This window comes from Schistocerca piceifrons, chromosome 4 (genome assembly GCF_021461385.2).
Source record: "Schistocerca piceifrons isolate TAMUIC-IGC-003096 chromosome 4, iqSchPice1.1, whole genome shotgun sequence".
Lineage (NCBI taxonomy): Eukaryota > Metazoa > Arthropoda > Insecta > Orthoptera > Acrididae > Schistocerca > Schistocerca piceifrons.
Genome location: NC_060141.1, coordinates 80,534,498 through 80,558,744, shown reverse-complemented (window position 1 = coordinate 80,558,744; position 24,247 = coordinate 80,534,498). Strand labels below are relative to the sequence as shown.

Below are 24,247 nucleotides of genomic sequence, written 5' to 3'. Positions count from 1 at the left end.
TAATCCGATAAACTTCGGTTCCACGATAAATCAATCAAACCTAAAGGCCGTAAATTCAAATAAATACTTGAGAATTACGACTGCAAACAACTTAAATAGGAAAGAATGCATACAAAATGTGGGGAAAGCGAACCAAAGACTGCGATTTATTGGCAAAACAGGAGATGCAACAGAGCTACTAAAGAGACCGCCTACCCTCCCCTTGTCCGTCATCTTTTGGACTACTGCTGCACGGCGTGGGATGCTTACCAGATAGGTTTAACGGCGTAAGTTGAAAGAACATCAGCTCGTTTTTTGTGATCGAGAAGTAGGGGAGAGAGTGTTACAGATATGACACAGGATTTGGAGTGGACATCAGTAAAACAAAGGCGTTTCCCGTTATGGCGGAATCTTCTCACGAAGTTTTAGTCACCAAGTATCTCCTCCGATTGCGAAAATATTTTGTTGACGCCGACCTACATAGGGAGAAACGATCATCATAATAAAACAAGGGAAATCAGAGGTCGCACGGAAAGATACAGGTGTTCGTTTTTTCGCGCAATGTTCGAGACTGGAATAATAGAAAATCATTGTGAAGGTGGTTCCACGAACCCTCTGCCATGCACTTAAGAGTGATTTGCGGAGTATCCATGTAGGTGCAGATGTAGATGTAAATGTAGATGTAGATACTGACTGCGGTTCACCGAGGAACATCAATGTTGAACTCAGCTGCAGGTATCAAAGCTCTTGCCTTGTACATTTAACTTCGTGCGTCTGCTGCTATTCAGTGCACCTTCATAAGACGAAATCGCTCAATCCGTTTATTTTCTGATTCATGCGCTCTGTAAAATACATGTATTCGGTGCCGGATGATGCAGGTATGCTCCTCAAAAGTTTGATACTGAAATGTCTCGAAGTAGTCCTTCGATTCCTCGACGACAGTTGTGATGTATGTTGCAGGCAGTACTGACGGAGGCCTCTTCACTGAAACAACGCCTGCAGCAGATCCGAGACGCTGGCTGCAGTGAACCTGGCCAGATCATCTGCACTGACAATTGTTCCACGGTAAGAGCCAGCTGTGATGCGATATATAACTGGTTTCTTGTTACCATATCGAAAATCCTAGTGTACATTTTCTCTTACGAGCTGTGGCAATTAAGAATTGAGTACCTTACTGAAACAGTGCTCCTTCTAAAATAATTAATATCCATATTCGTTTCTATTACTGGCAAAGTGAATGCTTTATATAATACACATCTACAACAAAGATTGATTAGTTTTTTATCTTCTTGTTGCCCCATAATTTATTTTCGTTTGTGAGAGATGTTGCGAAGGTACTTCAAAAAGTAAGTTAAGCGTTACTTTGGCAGGCCAAGTAACTTTTATTGATTGCTACACTGCAGTTCGTTGTGACACAGAAACATGACACTATTTTTCAACTCAGCCACCAAGTCTCCGTAAAAAAGATTGATTTGAACATTTTACAAATGGTTGAGTTTTTCGACGATAGAAATCCGCTCCTTGGACATTTGGGTACCGCTGTGTGAACGTAATCATCGTTGAAAAATCTGTAATTGCTGCGAATCAGCTCCCAGACTGCCTGGATACTGTCGTCTGTGACCTTCCAGCGTCATCAGCATCACCAACGTCTGTGCGGCCTTGGTCAAATTGTTGGCACCATTACACTATGGTTGGATGCGACATTCCGCTTGATCCAATTTCATGCCTTAATGTCACTGTGATTTTCAATATTAGGCGTTTTGCCCAGAAGAATCGTGTTGTCCCGAGTACTTCGACTTTGGGCTACCTTTCCATTTGCTGCACCACTTCAGTCGTACGTTATGTTGGACCTGCCATCCGCACTGCAACAGGAGGGCGTTGCAGGAAACGCAGAACGTGTTCTTTTTTCTGACAATGCACATTCTATTTGCGCCATGACCTTAACTTTGGAAGACGCGTGTAACTTACTTTTTGAAGTAACGCTCGCACGAAATGAGGGGGCGAAGTGGAGGTAATATCAAATACTTTTTCGTTTAAAGCAAAATACTAAATTTAAACTTTGGAAGTTGCAACATAAATGTCACTATGTTAGTTTATATATCTATGATAAAGGATCAATAATAATTTTCATGAAAAATGAATATGTTCAATAATTACAGTAGATTTTTTTAACTTGCTATAAATTATGACCATTTTGAGGCGGGGTGGTAATATGAAACTAACATTGCAAGTTTATATTTTTATTAATGAAATTATTAAGTTATATTTTGACCTCGCCTAGCAGTAAATCACAAATTGTAATGTAACTTTGTAGTAAGGTTATTTTTGTGAGCTACAAACCACAGTTACAATTCACAATTAATAGTTTTTCATTAACAAAAGCCGCAAATGAATACTTCATTCTTACGACCACTGCACAACATATCCTTTCCTGACACATGGCACGGTGAACTCTAAGTTCTCCAGATTTTGACTTTTTAAATGCCCCGCTACAAATCAGGCAGTCTGGATCATAGTTTTCAGGAGCTTTCCCCTACAGGTTCCGACCGAGTTCAACTGCCAGAAGATAGCCTTTCTATTTCCTCTACCTCGCTAGAACTTTCATCTTTATTTCACTTGGTGATCGTTTTTATGCAATCTGTATTGATGTCTTCTTCTGCTGTAAATTCTGTTCACTTTTCTTCTTGTCTGTGGAACACTTTAACGCATTTCTATAGGGTAGACTGGTAGGACAGTAGCCGAAAGTGCTTTCCGACTTCTTTTTTTGCACTTGGGAATGAAGAGATGTTTTGTGGCTTGATATCGCCTTCAGTTGTTGATGGATCTGATGTCTGCTCTTCCGCTCGCCCCCTATTGCCTTTCTTGGAATCGCCAACGGTTTCCCTTCCAGAATTTTGTAGGTCATCATCTTCATCTTTACAGAGTACTTCACCACTGTCAGCAACCTGTTGTTCTTCGTCTTCAGCTGCAGTGAAATCAGCTTCCGTGAAAACACCTCTGATTAGTGAATATATGCCGGGACATATCAGTCCACTGACTGCTATTGCACCTCTCTGGACACTGATGTATGTCTTTCCGAACTTCTCCCCAATATCAGAGGTGTCCACACCGCCTGTTCGTGGTGCCTGTCTTATTCCTTCACTTCAATATGTGTTTTGGGGAACCCGGGAAGTCTTCTTCAGGGGCTGAAGTCCATGTCGCAAGCAGAGGATGGTTACATGTTTGCCTTTTCGTTTTATTGTTGTTGTTGTTGTGGTCTTCAGTACTGAGACTCGTTTGATGCAGCTCTCCATGCTACTCTATCCTGTGCAAGCTTCTTCATCTCCCAGTACCTACTGCAACCTACACCCTTCTGAATCTGCTTAATGTATTCATCTCTTGGTCTCCCTCTACGATTTTTACCATCCACGCTGCCCTCCAATGCTAAATTTGTGATCCCTTGATGTCTCAAAACATGTCCTACCAACCGATCCCTTCTTCTAGTCAAGTTGTGCCACAAACTTCTCTTCTCCCAAATCCTATTCAATACCTCCTCATTAGTTGCGTGATCTACCCACCTTATCTTCAACATTCTTCTGTAGCACCACATTTCGAAAGCTTCTATTCTCTTCTTGTCCAAACTGGTTATCGTCCATGTTTCACTTCCATACATGGCTACACTCCATACAAATACTTTCAGAAACGACTTCCTGACACTTAAATCTATACTCGATGTTAACAAATTTCTCTTCTTCAGAAACGATTTCCTTGCCATTGCCAGTCTACATTTTATATCCTCTCTACTTCGACCATCATCAGTTATTTTACTCCCTAAATAGCAAAACTCCTTTACTACTTCAAGTGTCTCATTTCCTAATCTAATCCCCTCAGCATCACCCGATTTAATTTGACTACATTCCAATATCCTCGTTTTGCTTTTGTTGATGTTCATCTTATATCATCCTTTCAAGACACTGTCCGTTCTCCGTTCAACTGCTCTTCCAAGTCCTTTGCTGTCTCTGACAGAATTACAATGTCATCGGTGAACCTCAAAGTTTTTACTTCTTCTCCATGAATTTTAATACCTACTCCGAATTTTTCTTTTTTTTCCTTTACTGCTTGCTCAATATACAGATTGAATAACATCGGGGACAGGCTACAACCCTGTCTCACTCCTTTCCCAACCACTGCTTCCCTTTCATGCCCCTCGACTCTTATAACTGCCATCTGGTTTCTGTACAAATTGTAAATAGCCTTTCGCTCCCTGTATTTTACCCCTGCCACCTTCAGAATTTGAAAGAGAGTATTCCAGTTAACGTTGTCAAAAGCTTTCTCTAAGTCTACAAATGCTAGAAACGTAGGTTTGCCTTTTCTTAATCTTTCTTCTCGTTTTATTAGGACCTTTATATTTCTGGTATGAGAATAATGTCTGCCCAATGTGAGCAAGGCTGGGGATTCAGCTGTAGGTTTTGTAGGTTCAGTGAAGTGGGTTAACAATTTAGTGAATAGATAAGACTGTACCCAGCCTGAGATATGACATTTTCCAATAGCTCCAGGAGACGCAGCTTTCATTAGTCTGTCTGTCAAACTGGTGCGTGCGGATGCACGAAGCTGCTACCTGCACTCATGCACGTGATGATCGTCGCTGGACTCTCGCTCCTTCCAGCAGTAAGGGCTTCTGTTTTCTTCCCTTACTGACAGTTACAGGTGGGATACTTTTTTTCACTACTCTAAGACCAGACCCGTCAACATTAAAGAATCGTTTTATTGCATTCGATTTCCAGAAGTACAAAACATTTAATGACACCTTCTCGCGTAAAGCCGACAGCTGGAGCACACGATGTTCCTCCTCGCTTTTGTACTGAAAGCTGATTCTTGTGTGTGTTCATGCCTTCCGGCCATGTGGTCACTGAATGGATTACAGATTCCATATCTTACTGACAGTTGATATGCCGCTGATCTTACGTCATTCTGAGTGAATCCACAAAACTTCTTTTTCATCAATAGGCAATAACCAACAAAGTCCTTTATAATTTCTTGGCGAAGAACAGATACTCTACCTAATTCTTCCCGTGATGCACTTTTTACGTCTATATTCTTTCTAGTCAGCTTTCTAAAGCTTTTGATATATTGAAACCATTTGCTGCTTCCTTTAGAGTCTTGATTTTATCCCTAACAGCCATTATTGTATGAAATCTTCAGACCATAACCTGCTTCTTGGCGTGGTGACACTTACAAAACAGAAGAGTGGTTGTAAGATTGAAAAGCGTGTTTCTTTTTTCCACCAATGCCATTTTCGAAACTGACCAATGAAGTTAGACTTTGATAAAGAGTTTCAAGTACCTGAAATTATCATTTGTAGATTTAAGTTTGTGATTAAATCATAATGTAGAAACAGTATGCTAATTTGTAAATAAAGCTAGAAGACAGTATTTGAATCGAACCTCGCGAAACAAAGCGCGTCTACTGACGGCCAGAAACAATCTCATACTGTGTGAGACCTTAACTTTACCCGGCAAATCAAATGTTCAAATAACTTACGGGTTTGCTGCCGGGTGACGTCGTCGAACACGGCTGACATTTCGGCAGGAGCACACCCTGCCATTCTCCAGGCACAAATGCGTGCCTTGAGAATGACAGGGTGTGCTCCTGCCGAAATGTCAGCCGTGTTCGACGACGTCACCCGGCAGCAAACCCGTAAGTTATTTGAATCTCAAACTGATCTCTGCGGCCTCTGCTGGAAGAAACAGAACATTAATGTAGCGATAACTGAATCTGCTTCCAGATGCCATTAGCAGTCTGCAAATACGATGACGTTTCATATTATTACAATCTCCTCTAATTCAACAACACTCCATAAATACCAAATTTGCCTTTTCTCAGTACACTCTTAGGAACCATGAAATTACTGCATATTTATAATTTTAAAATCTGCGCCTTTCTGTCCGATTTCATGCGTTTCTTAAGATATTGGCTGCGCACAAATGAGCACTGAAATCAGCTGTGAATCAGTTATTTGTCGTGTCTGCTGTTGTGTGGGTGAGGCTCAGTTTGAACAGTCTTCCACTATATGTCCGGTTGCTTGAGCTCTTTTTTTTTTTTTTTTTTTTTTTTTTTTTTTTTTTTTTTTTTTTTTTTTAAAACCGCGCATTCACATTTTGGAGATGGTATCTTCTCCCATTTATCGAGGTCGTCGGGGCTTCTCCACAGCGGTGTAATTTTGCATGATTGAGGCTTCTGTGTCATGCTGAACCTTTGTCACTGATTTTTCAGTTCGTCGGTTCTTTAACAGTGTCTAGGGCTGGTCTTCTTGGCTTCAATGTTCTGCCACCCGACTATGTCGTTGTGTATGAATGGTTGCAAGTTAAGGGGGGTAGGACGTCGAACGGGCCGACTTGGAGCAGGAGAGGCATCACAGGACATTTTAATTTCCAGCGTCTACACTTTTACAAATAAAGTCATAAAACTTTGTCAGCATCACCAGGAAGGATTCAGGATTCACACTCATTTCAGTGGAAGTTCGAAAACATAACAAAATAATTTTCTTTACATGTGAAATTTCATCATTTTTTCACTTACTTATGGCTGCCTTTGTTGCTATAGGTACACTTTTCTCCATAAGTTAGACAGATTCTTCGATGAATTTTGCACAGAATACATACCATACTTACAGGTGTATGAAACTCTAGAATTTATTTAATTTATGAAAAAACGAATGAGCTGTTATATTTTAAACTTCATGTTTAGAAAAAACACAAATTTTATAGTTAATTACCTCAATTTTTACCACAGTTCTTAATGGATGTGGAAAATTCTAGAGTTTCATTAACCTGTAAGTATGGTTTGTATGCTGTGCAAAATTCATCGAAGAATCTCTCTTACTTATGAAGAAAAGTGTACCTATAGCAACAAATGCTGCCATTAGTAAGTGAAACAAATGATGAAATTTCACATGTAAAGAAAATTATTTCGTTATGTTTTCGAACTTCCACTGCTATGAATGTGAATTCTGAATCCTTCCTGGTCATGCTGACAAAGTTTTATGAAATTATTTGTAAAAGTGTAGACACTGGAAATTAAAATGTCCTGTGATGCCTCTCCTGCTCCAAGTCGGCCCGTTTGACGTCCTACCCCCCCTTAATCTTGTGGTACTCTCTAATAATAGGATTTTTGTGCTGTGACTCCGGTGGTGGTATATGGCTCAAGGAGAGCAGGAATGCAGTAGGGGTGGATTTTATTGTGCCGCTGATAGTTCGCATAGTGTCGTTTAGAACAACATCAAGCTTGTTCGTATTGGAGCTATGAATCCATATAGGGGCGCAGCATTCCGCCACCGAATAGACGTGTCCAACTTCAGCTGCATGATGCGTACTTGCTATGGAGTCCTAAGAGGCGCCGCACAAACTATGTCCTCACTTTACCTGCGATCTTGGCAACGGCCTTGCCGCAGTGGGTACACCGGTTCTCGTGAGATCACCGAAGTTAAGCGCTCTTGATGCCAACTGAGGGGCTTTTTTTTTTTTGGTCATCAGTCTACTGACTGGTTTGATGCGGCCCGCCACGAATTCCTTTCCTGTGCTAGCCTCTTCATCTCAGAGTAGCACTTGCAACCTACGTCCTCAATTATTTGCTTGACGTATTCGAATCTCTGTCTTCCTCTACAGTTTTTGCCCTCTACAGCTCCCTCTAGTACCATGGAAGTCATTCCCTCATGTCTTAGCAGATGTCCTATCATCCTGTCCCTTCTCCTTATCAGTGTTTTCCACATATTCCTTTCCTCTCCGATTCTGCGTAGAACCTCCTCGTTCCTTACCTTATCAGTCCACCTAATTTTCAACATTCGTCTATAGCACCACATCTCTAACGCTTCGATTCTCTTCTGTTCCGGTTTTCCCACAGTCCATGTTTCAGTACCATACAATGCTGTACTCCAGACGTACATCCTCAGAAATTTCTTCCTCAAATTAGGGCCGGTATTTGATATTAGTAGACTGCTCTTGGCCAGAAATACCTTTTTTGCCACAGCGAGTCTGCTTTTGATGTCCTCCTTACTCCGTCCGTCATTGGTTATTTTACTGCCTAGGTAGCAGAATTCCTTAACTTCATTGACTTCGTGACCATCAATCCCGATGTTAAGTTTCTCGCTGTTCTCATTTCTACTACTTCTCATTACCTTCGTCTTTCTCCGATTTACTCTCAAACCATACTGTGTACTCATTAGACTGTTCATTCCGTTCAGCAGATCATTTAATTCTTCCTCACTTTCACTCAGGTTAGCAATGTCATCAGCGAATCGTATCATTGATATCCTTTCACCTTGTATTTTAATTCCACTCCTGAACCTTTCTTTTATTTCCATCATTGCTTCCTCGATGTACAGATTGAAGAGTAGGGGCGAAAGGCTACAGCCTTGTCTTACACCCTTCTTAATACGAGCACTTCGTTCTTGATCGTCCACTCTTATTATTCCATCTTGGTTGTTGTACATATTGTATATGACCCGTCTCTCCCTATAGCTTACCCCTACTTTTTTCAGAATCTCGAACAGCTTGGACCATTTTATATTGTCGAACGCTTTTTCCAGGTCGACAAATACTATGAAAGTGTCTTGATTTTTCTTTAGCCTTGCTTCCATTATTAGCCGTAACGTCAGAATTGCCTCTCTCGTCCCTTTACTTTTCCTAAAGCCAAACTGATCGTCACCTAGCGCATTCTCAATTTTCTTTTCCATTCTTCTGTATATTATTCTTGTAAGCAGCTTCGATGCATGAGCTTTTAAGCTGATTGTGCGATAATTCTCGCACTTGTCAGCTCTTGCCGTCTTCGGAATTGTGTGGATGATGCTTTTCCGAAAGTCAGATGGTATGTCGCCAGACTCATATGTTCTACACACCAACGTGAATAGTCGTTTTGTTGCCACTTCCCCCAATGATTTTAGAAATTCTGATGGAATGTTATCTATCCCTTCTGCGTTATTTGACCGTAAGTCCTCCAAAGCTCTTTTAAATTCCGATTCTAATACTGGATCCCCTATCTCTTCTAAATCGACTCCTGTTTCTTCTTCTATCACATCAGACAAATCTTCACCCTCATAGAGGCTTTCAATGTATTCTTTCCACCTATCTGAGGAGCTACTCGACCGAATAGTAGCGGCTCCGGTCAAATAAAACCGACCGGGAGAGCGGTGTGCTGCCCACTCGCCCCCCCTATCGGCATCCTCTCCTGAGGATGACACGGCGGTCGGATGGTCCCGATGGGCCACATATGGCCTGAAGACGGAGTGCTTTTTTTACCAGCGATTTTCGTCAGATGCTACTTGTAAGGTTGTTTGCGGAGTATATGTGAAGGACACTTTACCGGTATGGTCGTGACCCGCAGGTGTCGGTGTGCCTGGGAGATGGCTCGAGCGCCACGGACGGCTTCACGACCATGCCTGTGGAGATCTGCAGCAGTGGCACCAGGTGCAGCGCGTCCAACATGACGTGCGTCGCCCCGTCACAGTCTGACTGCCACACGCTGGACAGCGGCTTCATGTGCCACGCCACCGGATACCTTCCAGACCCGTACAACTGCACCGTCTACCACCTGTGCCTCGACGTCAACCGGCCTCCCTTCCTCACTGGCAGCTGCACTGAGGGCTGGGCGTACGACCCTCTCACCACTGACTGCAGGTGAGTGTGCCTGCAGGCCTGGCAATAACTGAATGTGTTTCTTAATTAGACAAGTGCTTATTTTACGATGTAATCCCCTTTCCCTAAGTTCATGACTTATTCATTTGGACGAAATCTAGATTAACTGATCAAAAGTTGCATGGGGGCTTCATTATTATGCAATAATTTTAGTAGGTGTGTGTCCGGTTACGAAGTCTCGTAACCGGTTGGCCCTGACTAGTATAGTACGCAATCTGACTGCATAAAATAACAATAAAGAATGAAGGGAAATTTCCGTTAACACAATTGATTAATTACGTCCCCTGAAACTATAAAAGCTACGAAACAACAAAGCACAAGTGTAACTGTTCTGTGTGTGGTAGTGTGATTCAACGTACATGTTTCTGGCACGGTTCTTTCTCAATATGACAAGAAATTTTAAACACCATTTACAATGAACTAATTGAAAAACCAGAAATACTATAATTGCACATAGAAACCTGAATTACAAGTCTAATACATGAACACGAGCCAGATGCTTTGTTGACTGAACCTGTGACCAACAGGCATTGTCATTAAGGAAATGTGAAATAAAAATTTTTTTTGTTATCTCCATATATATTGACGAAAAATACACTGTGATCATTGCAACATCTTCCACCTATACATTACACCAACCGAACAGCATCTACTCTCTCACCCAACAGAACAACAACTACACACGACATCCTCTGAACTAGTACTGCTCTCGACATCCTCTCAACAAGTACTGCCCACGGCAACCTCTGAACTACTACTGCCCCAGTGGAGGCGGCGGAATAATAATCTTTGGCGCAATCTCTGGCGCTGTGACTTAGTGTAGCCACCTTTCACAGTATCTGGACAGCCACATGTAACCAGAGTTGACCGCTAGATGTTACGAGAGGCGGACCTGCCAATGCAAAAGGAGGCAGAGAGTACTGGAGTACTGTGTCGGCTGTAGTGAAGCAGTAACAGCAGTACAGATCAATCAGGAGAGCTTAGTGACTTCAGATGTGGACTGTTCATTGGATGTCGTCCGCCTCGAAAGCTGAGTAGCACAGTCTGGTTTTAGCAGCTGAGCAGTGTGGTCGTCCCATATCTCCACCAGCGGAGAGAACTGCTACTTTTGTTTACCTTATGTGGTCATTACTTGCTTGCCCTCTCATACTCCAGAGCAATGGTGAACAGATTCCGTAAATCAACACTCTATTTCACGTTCTGCAGTAACTATGCAGGACTAAAGGCCCTTGAGGTAGAGCTCTTTCTTCGTGATGTAGCCAATATCCTGGAAAATGACGTAGTGAGCATCCACTTATCAAATGGCTCTGAGCACTATGGGACTCAACTGCTGTGGTTATCAGTCCCCTAGAACTTAGAACTACTTAAACCTAACTAACCTAAGGACATCACACACATCCATGCCCGAGGCAGGATTCGAACCTGCGACCGTAGCAGTCGCACGGTTCCGGACTGCGCGCCTAGAACCGCGAGACCACCGCGGCCGGCCATCCACTTATCAAGACCCGGATTGTTCACATGCCTAATCCAGCGTGATCGACTGTCACCGCACCTACGTTAGCCCCCTGATGTGTGTTCGGAAGGATCTTATCACAAGACGCGTCATTGGTGATTTTAACATGCAGTATAGTGCATGTTAAAGTCACCAATGACACGTCTTGTGATAAGATCCTTCCGAACACACAGCAGGGGGCTAACGTAGGGCTGGTGACAGTCGATCACGCAGGATTAGGCATGAGAACAATTCGGGGCCAGCCGCTGTGACCGAGCGGTTCTAGGCACTTCAGTCCAGAGCCGCGCTGCTGCTACGGTCGCAGGTTCGAATCCTGCCTCGGGCATGGATATGTATGATGTCCTTAGGATAGTTAGGTTTAAGTAGACTGATGACCTCAGATGTTAAGTCCCATAGTGCTTAGAGACATCTGAACCATTTGAACAATTCGGGTCTTTGAACTGCCTTTCGAACTCCTGGCAGCCAACGTCATGGACGTCCTTAAGGCACCGTTCATGGCTAATGTAGCCGAACGGTGGGCACAATTTCGAACATATCCGGTCCTCAGTGGCGTCCACCAGATAATCATAGACCTCCGTCGTTATGTGCCATCCTACCTCCAGATATGCGGCTCCCATGCGACAGCAGTCAATCACAGACTTGTTCAATATGCACCAAGAAAGGGTATCTTCGATCAGAATGTCTCCAGCATCGCTTCACACGACAGACATCCCTCCCTGTCTGCAATTCTAAGGCCCTCGTTGCTCCTGCAACTTCGCACCACCGCCTATATCGGAGCCCTTATCGGACGCCACCAATACTACTGTTGCACAGCCTCGACAGTAAGAAACAGCCATGTCGACACCAACGGCACCACCACTTGTAAATGCCGATCATCCCTTAGACGCCGGCTGTTGTGGCCGAGCGGTTCTAGGCGCTTCAGTCTGGAACTGCGCGACCGCCACGGTCGCAGGTTCGAATCCTGCCTGGGGCATGGATGTGTGTGATGCGCTTAGGTTAGTTAGGTTCAAGTAGTTCTAAGTTCTAGGGGACTGATGACCTCAGATGTTAAGTCCCATAGTGCTCAGAGCCATTTGAGCCATCCCTTAGACGACTTGATGGAGTTTACATCAATGATGGTACCAGTGACAGCCTCTGTGCTGAAACAAAATGATTCGCTCCTGTCTACCGAAATGGAAGGCCAGTCATAGAAGCAGCGGTCACCCAAGCGCCATAAACACAGACGTCACATTGTCTCCAGTCTGGATGCCTCACCTCCCAGTGACACCTCGGTTGCAGTTCCTATGGATGATGACCATGAGTCCACTGAAGTCGAGGTCACTAATGTAATCCCAACTCCTGTGAATGAACAGACATCAACCCCAACAACAAGTCAGAGGGCTATCGAACCAGAGGATGCATCCATCCCTTTGACAACTTCTTCATCAGTCAAAATCCTACAACACTGATGCAGGAGATTCGCCGAGACTCTATTGGCGTTGGCGCCTCTGGCGGCCACAACCTAAACATACTTAGGCTGCAACCTTGGGGGATAGATGGGATTTTGTATGACCTCATTGTTTGCCCTCAATCACCTACAACATTATACCAAACCTCGCCTTGCTGCGCTGTCAATCATACAGGATTGCAACAACCAGTAACATCCACATCAGTTCGACCCCAAAATTATCTATGTTATGAGGCGTGATCTTGGCATACGACGTTGACATTGCACTCCTACAGGAAGCACAACTGGCTGTTCTACCTCACATTGCAAGATATATACATTACACCTCTGCTGGTGACCGACTTGGCAGGGGTGACTGCATACGTTTGTTAAGTAATTCCTGTTATGGATCTCTCCATTCTCCCAACAGCAATAGGCGCGGCCTTGTCCACTATGAAGACATATACCATCAACATCTATCCCCACCTAGATCCACCCACCAACAGGAGAGAGTCACATTCTACTCCAAAGACATTGCTCTGTCATCCTTAGCGCGATATGCTAGATGCATATTTGGAGGCGACTTCAACTGTGTCTTGCAACAGAAAAATCAGGCGCGCACGTCGGCTGTCTCTTGCAACAGAAAGATCAGGCGCCTTACTTTAACACCTCTTAAGAACTGTGCATGATTGTCTGAGACTTCCGGCTCAGTGATGCATGGGAAGAGAAGTGTGGCAATGCCTGTGGCCTCAAGACATTCGGAAAGTCGACTTGATAGAATTTACATCTCCCAGGAGCTAGCATCTGATGTCCAAGACGCTGAACTGTGGTCGCTGGTTTTCTCAGACCACAATGCATACATCTGCACGATTCCACTCAAGTCACAACAACCTGTCTGGCGTAGTCAAACTCTATGGAAAATGAACATCACACATCTCCAGGAGGCGGAAGTCAACAACGCATAACAGAGACTTGAACAACTTAAAAACGGTGATTACCCACTTACAGAACGACTACAGAAAGGTGGTTACAGTGTGTGAAGCCTCCTTACGGCAAACCCTGATGCGATACGGGAAGGAAAAGGCGAAATGGCGCCTATACACAACTAACTACCACTGTGCCATCCTCCAGGACCTAGTCACTGAAGGGCCCGACCTAACATTCCAGTGGAGTGGCAGCAGATAAAGGGGCGCATAGTAACGATGGCCCGCCGTCATCTACGGGGTGTCTTCGTGAAAACATGTCTACAAGACTCACTGGACCACGAGGAACCTACTACGCATCACATCGCAATCGACGACCGTTGTCGACGATGACAGCTAATAACCAAACTCCTCATGTTACAGGGACAGACTCTCACCCAATAATCTGAAATAGTCTCAGCCATCACCGACCACTACCAAAACATCTATGGTGCTGGGATTGCCAACACAACACCAACTGATCAGGTGTTGTCTTACATCACTCTCACCATACCAATGGAGAGAATACCCAATTGATGGAACTGATCACCAGGGACGAAGTGAAGGCTACCTCAACAAGGATGCAAATAACAAATCCCCCAGTATGGATGGTCTAGCTCTACAATTCTGACATACCGTCTAGATATTAATGGCCCCGAGATGGACAAGCATGTTTCAAGAACTTTTCACGCTGAGCCATGTTATCCTTCCCAGCTTTGTCCTAGGCATCGTCATTCCTATACATGAGCCACACGAGCTATAATGGTTACTGATTTAGTGGAACTATCAGCCTATCACAGACGTCAGTAATGCTCATAATTCGACTAATGATCGTCTGCACGAGTCTATACATTACTGTCTGTTCACCAGTAAACAAATTATATTGTAAGGTCGCTGAATAATATCTATAAAAACGATTCAAACAGTTTGGAGCATACATACGTTATTAATACTAATGAAACAAAACTTACAAATTTACGTGGTAAAGATTATGTCGAAGTATTTGGTCGTACTGTACAACTTGTCTCAAACAATTGGAAACAATAAAAGTGTATATGTGTTGTACGAATGCAGTGCTGTATCTTTACAAGTTAATAAATGCAATGAATTATATGTGGTGTTCGAAATGCAGTGCTCTAGCATTAGACGATCTAAGATAGTTTGTGCATAGACGATCTTATTTTTGTTGCGCTATGTGACTTTGGGTTGTTATTAAACTGGAACAGACAATGCAGCTGAATTACTTATTTGGAGCTGTTAAATTATAATGGTATATTATGACACTGTCTAGAATGTATATACTATGTTGATTCCTTAGAAAATTTCTTTTTTATGCTATTGATCTGTGGAAGGAGGTGATAAGTTGGAACCTTTAGTAGTTTTACAGTATGCAATGTACGATCACAAGAGAATGTTAGAGGCTGTGTACACATAGCAAGACTCATTAGTTTAAACAGAGTAATAAGAACAGACCAGACACTTTCGTAGCATGTGTCTTATTACTTTGATATGTTTTTGTTGATTATTATTATAGGCCATTGACATCATAGATCAGACAAGCACTTACTATAAAAGTGGATGTATGTACATACGTATGTATGTATGTTCCACATCTACTCCTAAACCACTAAACCGATTTCAACCAAAGTTGGTACACATATTACTGTCCGAGAATCATCGCTGGGAAGATAAGGACCACTTACACATCGAAAGGGTGGCGTGGGAGTGAAAAAGTAGTGTAGCCCACAACGCTCGAATACCCATACTCCAGTCATCTATTATTTGAGAATGAGAGTACTTAAAGACTTGTAACAAAATTTTAACATAATTTCAAACCTTTACAGAACATTTTATCCATGATGTCCTCCACAAAATGACGAAAAAAAGTGTATCGTTTACTACATTTTCATTGTTCATGCGGTAAAACTGCCGCATGAAGAATGACGTTTTAACTTATTACTTTTTTAGAACTAACTGTGTTCGCGACACATTTTGCAGAAAGTATTCGCATATACCAATGAATGTATCATAAAATGTTGTCATTGTACGACGCATATTTCAGGAGATATGATGTCACAAATGCTGAAATGCGTGAAAAATTGTCGCATCAAGCAAGACGTTTGGATTTATTACTTCGTTGCTACTAACTCTATTCCAACACTTTTCGCAGGCATTATCCACACCAGCCGCTGAATGTATCTACAAAAGTGCATCATTTGGCGATACGTAGTACAGAGATGTGTGAAAAACTGTCGCTTATGTATGACGTTTTAATTTATCATTTCTTTACTACTAACTCTAATCACTCCACGTTTCGTGTAAGTGTCCACATATGCCACTGAATGCACCTAGAAAAATATTTCATTGTATGATACGAGATATGAGGCCACAAACACTGAGATGTGTAAGAAACTGCTGCATCATGTATGTCGTTTTAATTTATCACTTCCTTGCAATACATTCCGCAGATAATAGGGGAAAGAGATGATGGACTAATAGAAGATTGGAGTAAATGATACATACACAAGCAATGCTGGGTACTTAGCTAATATAGATCAGACTTTGGCAGACACTGTAGTTAAACTGCTTTGTTGCATTTGTTTAATGGTAGTGTTATGCCGCTGCATTTCGCTCAGCACATATATTTCGTAGCATATGATAACCTGTAAAAATACAGCATTGTGTGTCTTCTGAAATAGTCAGCTTTGATATGGTCTCACTTTTTACCAAAGTGCCTTTAATTGAATCGTTACATCTTATTGGTAACTTATTCAGTGCAGAACTGACGGCCTTGTTTGAACATATACTCTCCTCAACGTAGTTTTTATTCAATGACGAATTCTTGGAACAAACAGACTGCATCGCCATGGGAGCCCTTTGTCCCCTGTGGTAGCTAATCTTTTTATGGAGCATTTTGAGGAGAAAGCACTTGAGTCTGCTGTTTTAAAGCCTACGGTCTTATGGCGGTACGTGGATGATACTTTTGTTGTATGGCCTCATGGCAGACAGGAACTGGAGAAATTCCTTCATCACTGAAACTCATTACATGAGAACATCCAATTCACGATAGAGATTGAAAAAGATGGCACTTTACCATTTCTAGACGTGCTAGTACGCCGTAAAAATGATGGGTCATTAGGACATTCTGTGTACAGGAAACCGACTCACACAGATCTGTATCTCCAGGCGTCAAGCCGCCATCACCCAGCACAAACAGCCGGTGTTCTCAGTACCTTAATATATCGAGCGCATGTAATATCGGATGATGAAAACATCCACGCAGAATTAGTACACTTGGAGAAGGTTTTCAAAGAGAATGTCTACACTTCACGCCAAATAAGGAAGGCCATGCGCAACTGTCATAACAAGAAGCAACGCACTGAGGACGCTGATGACGACTATAAATCAACTGCGTTCCTTCCATACGCCGGGAATGTGTCGTCAAAAATAGGCAGATTACTGAAGAAAAATAAAATCAGGGTTATCTTCCGTCCACCAACAAAGAACCGGGCACTGGTTGAATCCGTTAAAGACGATTTACAACTGAATAAAACAGGCGTCTACAAAATTCCCTGTGAATGTGGCTCTGCATATATTGGCCAGACGACAGGAACTGTCCATGAACGATGTACAGAACATGAAAGATACACCCGTCTGCGGCAACCGTCAAAATCGGCAAAAGCAGAGCGCTGTATTTCTTTGGGATATTCAATGGAATACAATGGAACAAAAATTTTAGCTCCGGCTTCCGTATTTTGGGATTCTGTAATCAAAGAATCAGTGGAAATGCGTCTTGCCGATAATCTTATAAATCGTGACAACGACTTTCAGCTGGATAAAAATTGAAATCCTGTTATTAAAATTATACAATCACAGCGAAATCGACGGCGTCATTCGATACTCAATGACTAGATGATCTTTTTACTTTCAACACCGAGGGCAGCACGTACAACTCGACTATGCCGCGCATGCGCTGTAGGATGCCAGTACATTTCGCATGCGCGAGATTCGACATAAATACTGCGGCTGCACCTGGGCTCTTCATGCCAGTGTATATTTTACCTCCATTTTCTCCCCTTACTCTGTTTTATGTTCCCCTTTTTTATCTCCTTATGTATATATCATTTTATTCTTGTTTTAGTTGTCGTGTCACTCCGCTGAAGAGCGGCAGATTGTGCCGCTGACAGCCCTCCCCTGCCCATATGGGGCAGGGGAATGAAATCACAGTAAAGAAAAAAAACTGGGCTCTTCAGTAGTTGTGTACTTACCTGATGATGGCCGGACGTATCTGGGCCGAAATATCTTGGAAGAATGTCGACGGGATCCGGCTGCATACCCGGAAATTATTAGAAGAAAAAAATACAGCATTATATTTGTACAATGCAGATACATTTTTGCTATTTCAGATATTTTTAGCCAACCTGTTATAATCCTAGCAGCACGGCTGAATTCGTTACATGTCTGTCAAGCATACTTCTTAAATACTCCAAACACTGAAACAAAGAAATGCTCACACTAACATCTTGTGTACGATTTCCTTTACAGATTTTCTGAATTTTCCCAGAATCATTCCATTGAACCTAAGTCTTTCACTCGCCTTCTCCAGCACTCATTTTATGTAACCGTCGCATTTCATATCGCTTCTTAGTATCATCGTCATCTTGGACAGTTTCCAGCCACTGGCTGGGTCTGTCGGGAAAACAAGCCTCTCCATCGTGTTCTGTCTTTCCACCATTCCCTCTCTTCCACCTTCGTCCAGTTCTCTCCTCTTCTCGTCACACATTCCTTCACTCCCTTCACCCATCTATGTCTTGGTCTTCCTCTGGGCCTCTTCCCCTCCAGTTGCAGATCAAACATCCTCTTTGGAATTCTTCCCTCATCCATTCTCTTCATGTGTCCATACCACTGCAGTCTTGATTTTTCTATCCTGTCCTGTACTGGTTCCTCCTTTAGTCTTTCCCTCACATACACATTTCGCAATCTGTCTCGTCTTGTTACACTCAACCTGCTCCTCTGGAACTTCATTTCACTAGCCTGTATTCTACTTTTGTCGCTTTTGTGCATTACCCATGTCTCACTTCCGTATGCCAATATGGGGACAAAGTAGGTTCGGTATATAATTCCCTTGGATTTCTGTGGCACCTCCTTGCTCCAAATAAGCCCCCTAATGCATTTGTAGAACTGCCCTGCTTTTCTGCACCTTTCATTTATTTCCATTGCGTTTCCCCCTTACTTTCAATCATGCTTCCCAGGTACTTGAAGTTCTCTACCACTTGTAGTTTTTCCCTTCCACAAGTTATATCCACATTTGGCCTATTCTTCTTCCTTGTTGTGACAATTATTTCACTTTTCTTTGCAGAGAAATGCATTCCATATTGTGCTGCCGTTGCCTCCCATACATCTAACTGCTCTTGCACCTCCTTCTCGCAATTTCCCCATAACATCAGGTCATCGGCAAAAAGCACTGCTTTCATTTTATGATCTCCAATTGCATCTGATACTTGCTGTAGGATTTCATCCATAACAATAATAAACAATAAAGGCGAAAGTGCACTTCCCTGTCGCAGCCCATTTTCCAGCTTGAACCATGCAGTACGTTCCCTCCCCACTTTCACACAACTCTCACTTCCCTCATACATTTTTCTGACTTTTCGTGTTATCTCTTCATCTATCCCTTTTGCGTTCAGCACATCCCAGAGATTGTCCCTACAGATACTGTCATACGCCTTCTCAATATCTGAAAAGGCCATGATTAAGTCCTTCCCGTACTCATAGTGCCTTTCCTGCAGTTGCCTTACCGCAAATATGAGGTCCGTTGTTGATCTTCCTGGTCTGAAACCATACTGCTCCTCTTGCAGTCTACTTTCAATACTGCTTCTTATTCTCTTCTCCAGGATCTTTTCATAGATTTTTCCACAGTGGCATAGCAGGGTGATTCCTCTGTAGTTCTCACATCTCCTTTTATCCCCTTTCTTGAAGATCGGGACTATAATTCCTTTCTTCCAATCCTCAGGAATTCTGTTCTCCTTCCACTGGGTTCCTACTTCTCCTGCTGCTCGTATCATATCCACTGTTACTTCGTCCCAACCTGGTGCCTTGCCCCCTTTCATCCTCTTTATGGCTTCTTCCACTTCATTCCAAGTTAGATCATCAATTTCCCCACTATTATAATCGTCTGCTGCCTTAGGCTCTCCATCGCTGTTAGTTACCCGCTTGGCGGCATTCAACAGATCTTCAAAGTACTCCTTCCAAATCTTTTTGAGCTCATGCATTTCCTCCACAACTCTTCCATTATTATCCATGATCCTCAGGCACTCGCTTCTGTCGTTCCTCTTATTTCTTACCATGGTGTAAAGTACTTTTTTGTTCCCTTCACTGTCCTCTTCTAACATTCTTGTCCATTTTTCCATCCACTTCTTCTTCTCCGCCCTTACTATGGTCTGTGCCGCTTTCTTGCTTTCCTTATATTTTACCCTAGCTTCCTCTGTTCGGGTCTGGAACCATTCTCTGAAGGCTTTGTTCTTTCGAAGTACTGCCTCTTTACATATGTTGTTCCACCATGGGGTTTCCTTACTTCTCCTCTTTGTGCTAGTTCTTCCGCACACAGTCTCAGCTGCCTCAACTAGAGCCCTCTTAAAATCTCCCCATTCTTCTTCCACTGTTCTCTGATCTTCCTTTGGCAGCTTCTTCCTGATCAGTGTCTGGTACTGGGTCCTCCGTTCATCCTCTTTCAGCATCCATGTCTTCAACCTTTTCTCCTGTATATCTGTTGCCCTCCTATCTTTTTCTCTCTCAGGGTGGCTACCAACAGCCGATGGTCACTGTCTAAGGCCTCAGATGGAATGACCTTAACATCTGTGAGGCTGCTCATCATCTGCCTATCCACTAGTACATAGTCTACTACTGAAGTTTGGGACCAGTCTCCACTGTACCAAGTTATTTTGTGGCTACTTCTCTTCCTGTACCAGGAATTTGCGATCGCCAGCCCATTCCTCTTGCAGAATTCCAGCAACAATTTTCCTTCTCTATTTCGGTTCCCCCAGCCCTCTGGTCCCATTATCTCCTCGAATCCTTTCCTGTCTGTGCCAACATGTGCATTGAGGTATTGAGGTCCCCTATTATAATCTGATTACCTCCATTTAGCTGCTTTTGCATGTCATCTTCAAATTCCTCCTTCTCCTTTTTTGTACACCCCACCTGTGGGGCATATGCTTGGATGATTTCAATGCTTTTTCCTTTCACCCGTACTCTGGCTTTTATCATTCGATCATTGATACCTTCCACCTCCTCCTGCAGACCCTCTCTGACCACTATTGCCACTCCATTTCTTCCCCTCTCATTCCCTATCCAGTACAGTTTACATCCTTTACTTAGTGGTTTTTCACCAACTCCTCTCCACCTAGTCTCAGCAAGTCCCAAGATGTCCAATTTCCTCCTTTCCATCATTTCTACAATTTCTTCTAACTTCCCAGTTAGAGTCCTTACGTTTAAGGTGCCCAGTCGTAAACCATCTCGTAATCCTTTTCCATTGCTTGGTCGGTTTCCTTTAAATCCGTTCCGTGATCCGAGGCATGTTTCCTTTTTAAAAGCAGTTGATTTATCCACTACTGGCTTGCTAGGCCTATCGCAGCTTCACCAGAGCCCCGTTAGCCGTCACGTTTCAGGGTTCCCATAGGGCCTTCACAGCTACCGTAGCGGTCCTGGGGCACACGAAGTCCCCGCTGTACATCGCCCCTATAGGCAGTCACCTACTTTGTGCCGTTGCCCATCTCCCACGACTTGGACGAGGGGTTGGACTTATGGGAGACGCTTCTTAGTATATTAGCCTTAAATTCACTACTGGCCATTAAAATTGCTACACCAAGAAGAAATGCAGATGATAAATGGGTATTCATTGGACAAATATATTATACTAGAACTGATATGTGATTACATTTTCACGCAGTTTGGGTGCACAGATCCTGAGAAATCAGTACCCAGAACAACCACCTCTGGCCGTAAAAACGGCCTTGATAACCCTGGACATTGAGTCAAACAGAGCTTGCATGGCGTGTACAGGTACAGCCGCGAATGCTGCGTCAACACGATACCACAGTTCATCAAGAGTAGTGACTGGCGTATTGTGACGAACCAGTTACTCGGCCACCATTGACCAGACGTTTTCAGTTGGTGAGAGATCTGGAGAATGTGCTGGCCAGGGCAGCAGTCGAACATTTTCTGTGCCCAGAAACCACCGTACAGGACCTTCAACATGCGGTCGTGCTTTATCCTGCTCAAATGTAGGGTTTCGCAGGGATCGAATGAAGGGTAGAGCCACGGGTCATAACTCATCTCTAATGTAACGTCCACTGTTCAAAGTGCCGTCAATGCGAACAAGAGTTGACCGAGACGTGTAACCAATGGCACCCCATACCATCATGCCGGGTGATACGCCAGTATGGCGATGACGAACACGCGCTTCCAATATGCATTCACCACGATGTCGCCAAACACGGATGCGACCATCATGATGTTGTAAACAGGACCTGGATTCATCCGAAAAAATGACATTTTGCCATTCATGCACCCAGGTTCGTCGTTGATTACACCATCGCAGACGCTCCTATCTGTGATGCAGCGTCAAGGGTAACCACAGCCACGGTCTCCGAGCTGTTAGTCCATGCTGCTACAAACGTCGTCGAACTGTTCGTGCAGATGGTTGTTGTCTTGCAAACGTCCCCATCTGTTGACTCAGGGATAGAGACGTGACTGCACGATCCGGATAAGATCCGTGTCATCTCGACTGGTAGTGATACGAGGCCGTTGGGATCCAGCACGGCGTTCCGTATTACCCTCCTGAACCCACCGATTCCATATTCTGCTAACAGTCATTGGATCTCGACCAATGCGAGCAGCCATATCGCGATACGATAAACAGCAATCGCGATAGGCTACAATCCCACCTTTATCAAAGTCGAAAACGTGATGGTACGCATTTCTGCTCCTTACACGAGGCATCACAACAACTTTTCACCAGGCAACGCCGGTCAACTGCTGTTTGTGTATGAGAAATCGGTTGGAAACTTTCCTCATGTCAGTATGTTGTAGGTGTCGCAACCGGCGCCAGCCTTGTGTGAATGCTCTGAAAAGCTAATCATTTGTATATCACAGCATCTTCTTCCTGTCGGTTAAATTTCGCGTCTGTAGCACGTAATCTTCGTGGTGTAGCAATTGTAATGGCCAGCAGTGTATCATGTGACATGCTCAACATGGTCACCATTAATCTTGTAATGAGATGCCATCGGTTTCTTTTCTGGGTTAATATAAGGAGATGTGGAGGTAAGTTTCCTGATAACCAGGAATATCCACCACTCGCTCAGACTTTTCAGAGTGGTGGCCCCACTCCTCAGTAACAGTGTGCGTGTTGTGTGCGCAGCCTGACGCAGCTGGACCGCGTCTGCACCGAGGGCCCGGTGCCGGCCTGCGAGACGGTGGGCCAGAACGGCGCCATCCCGGAGAACCAGCATATCTACTACGTCTGCGTCAACACGGGCGGACAGCTCAGGCCCATCCTGTACAAGTGCGAGCACGGCCAGATCTGGAGCGACACCAGCGACGAGTGAGTACCGACCAGCTTCCGCTGCTACTTCCGGCACCACGCACAGCCGAAGCTGTACTCTTCTTCTGCCAGACGAGAGACCCTTCATTGCCTGGCACTGAGATGGTGGAGGATTTGAAGGCTGCGTCAAGGACACTTTCACGCGAGTACAGTTGGCATCTGTGTCTGTATTCTGAAAGCCAACTTCCGTTGCCTGGTGGAGAGTACTTCTGACGCCACTACCACTTCCATCCCATCCACGTTCCATTTGATAGTGTTTCCTATTTAGGAAGACCCTCGAAAAACATCCTCATCAGCTACAGTTTCACTGATTTTTTCATCATGATCATATATGGGAGGACCACACAATGAAACATGGGTGAGGTGGTTTGCATATCTCAACCGCAAAGGTAGGTGAAACCACAGCAGAGATGTAACAGGTGTTGCTACTCGCGGAGATCCAGTGTGGGGTGTAACTATCGCGTGGCAGCGAACTTTGGTAGATATTGTAATGTGTTAAAGCAGAACCGATTTACGCTGGAATAAAATATTAGTTCCAGTAGTGGCACGAGGTGCAAATCTGGCACTGTACACTTGTATGACGGTATGACATCCATGCTGCCATTTGACAAGCCATAACGTGAGTGAAACTACGGCTGTCAAGAAAAGAGACCGTGCACTGTTAATGAAACTGTTATTTGAACGGTAACACTTAAAATGTTGCATTGAGAGAGTATCGCCGACTACAAGGTCTGGCGAGAGACACAATTTCAAAAATGGTTCAAATGGCTCTGAGCACTAGGGGACTCAACATCTGAGGTTATCAGTCCCCTAAAACTTGGAACTACTTAAACCTAACTAACCTAAAGACATCACACACATCCATGCCCGAGGCAGCATTCGAACCTGCGACCGTAGCAGTCACGCGGTTCCGGACTGAAGTGCCTAGAACCGCAAAGCCACCGTGGCCGGCAGACATAGTTTCATTAAATGGTTTAAAGAAGATGATAATCAAATTCGAAAACAAAAATGGGTGAGCTTGGTGTGGCAACTGGAAGAGGAAGGTGTCCTATCCCGATGCAAGTTGTTGACTAGCCTACTGATGTTGTAACTGGCTATGAA

General features: G+C 43.7%; 1 protein-coding gene across 1 annotated transcript; it reads left to right on the top strand.

Moving 5' to 3' along the window:
• Nucleotides 1–851: 851 nt before the first annotated feature.
• On the top strand, nt 852–23,150 carry LOC124795611. The gene is made up of 4 exons (XM_047259682.1): nt 852–857; nt 940–1,044; nt 9,337–9,629; nt 22,964–23,150. The coding sequence occupies exons 1-4, from the start codon at nt 852–854 to the stop codon at nt 23,148–23,150; spliced, it is 591 nt and encodes a 196-aa protein (XP_047115638.1).
• Nucleotides 23,151–24,247: the final 1,097 nt, after the last annotated feature.